General features: G+C 63.5%; 1 protein-coding gene across 1 annotated transcript in view; it reads right to left on the bottom strand.

The window, feature by feature from the left end:
- LMX1A (LIM homeobox transcription factor 1 alpha) overlaps positions 1 to 200 on the bottom strand; it is a 106,942-nt gene that overhangs the window by 104,525 nt on the left and 2,217 nt on the right. The window contains exon 3 of the mRNA XM_006907837.1: positions 38 to 200. Coding sequence (XP_006907899.1) covers positions 38 to 200 — 163 coding nt within the window. The remainder of the gene's footprint in view (positions 1 to 37) is intronic.

Below are 200 nucleotides of genomic sequence, written 5' to 3'. Positions count from 1 at the left end.
CCGGAGGCCGAGGCCAGCGGCGCGCGCGGACACTTACTTCTCGTAGTCGCACTTGCAGTACAGCTTCTTGTCGCGGTAGAAGCAGGTGGTCTCCAGGGGCTCCTTGCAGGAGGCGCACTGCACGCACTCCTCGTGCCAGAAGCTGTCGTTCAGTCGCAGCAGAAACCTGTCCGAGATGACCCGCTGACAGCCCTCGCAGA

The sequence above is a fragment of the Pteropus alecto genome, unplaced genomic scaffold (assembly GCF_000325575.1).
Source record: "Pteropus alecto unplaced genomic scaffold, ASM32557v1 scaffold101, whole genome shotgun sequence".
NCBI classification, from domain to species: Eukaryota; Metazoa; Chordata; class Mammalia; order Chiroptera; family Pteropodidae; genus Pteropus; species Pteropus alecto.
The sequence above is the reverse complement of the archived record's forward strand: the minus strand, read 5'-3'. Positions and strand labels throughout refer to the sequence as shown.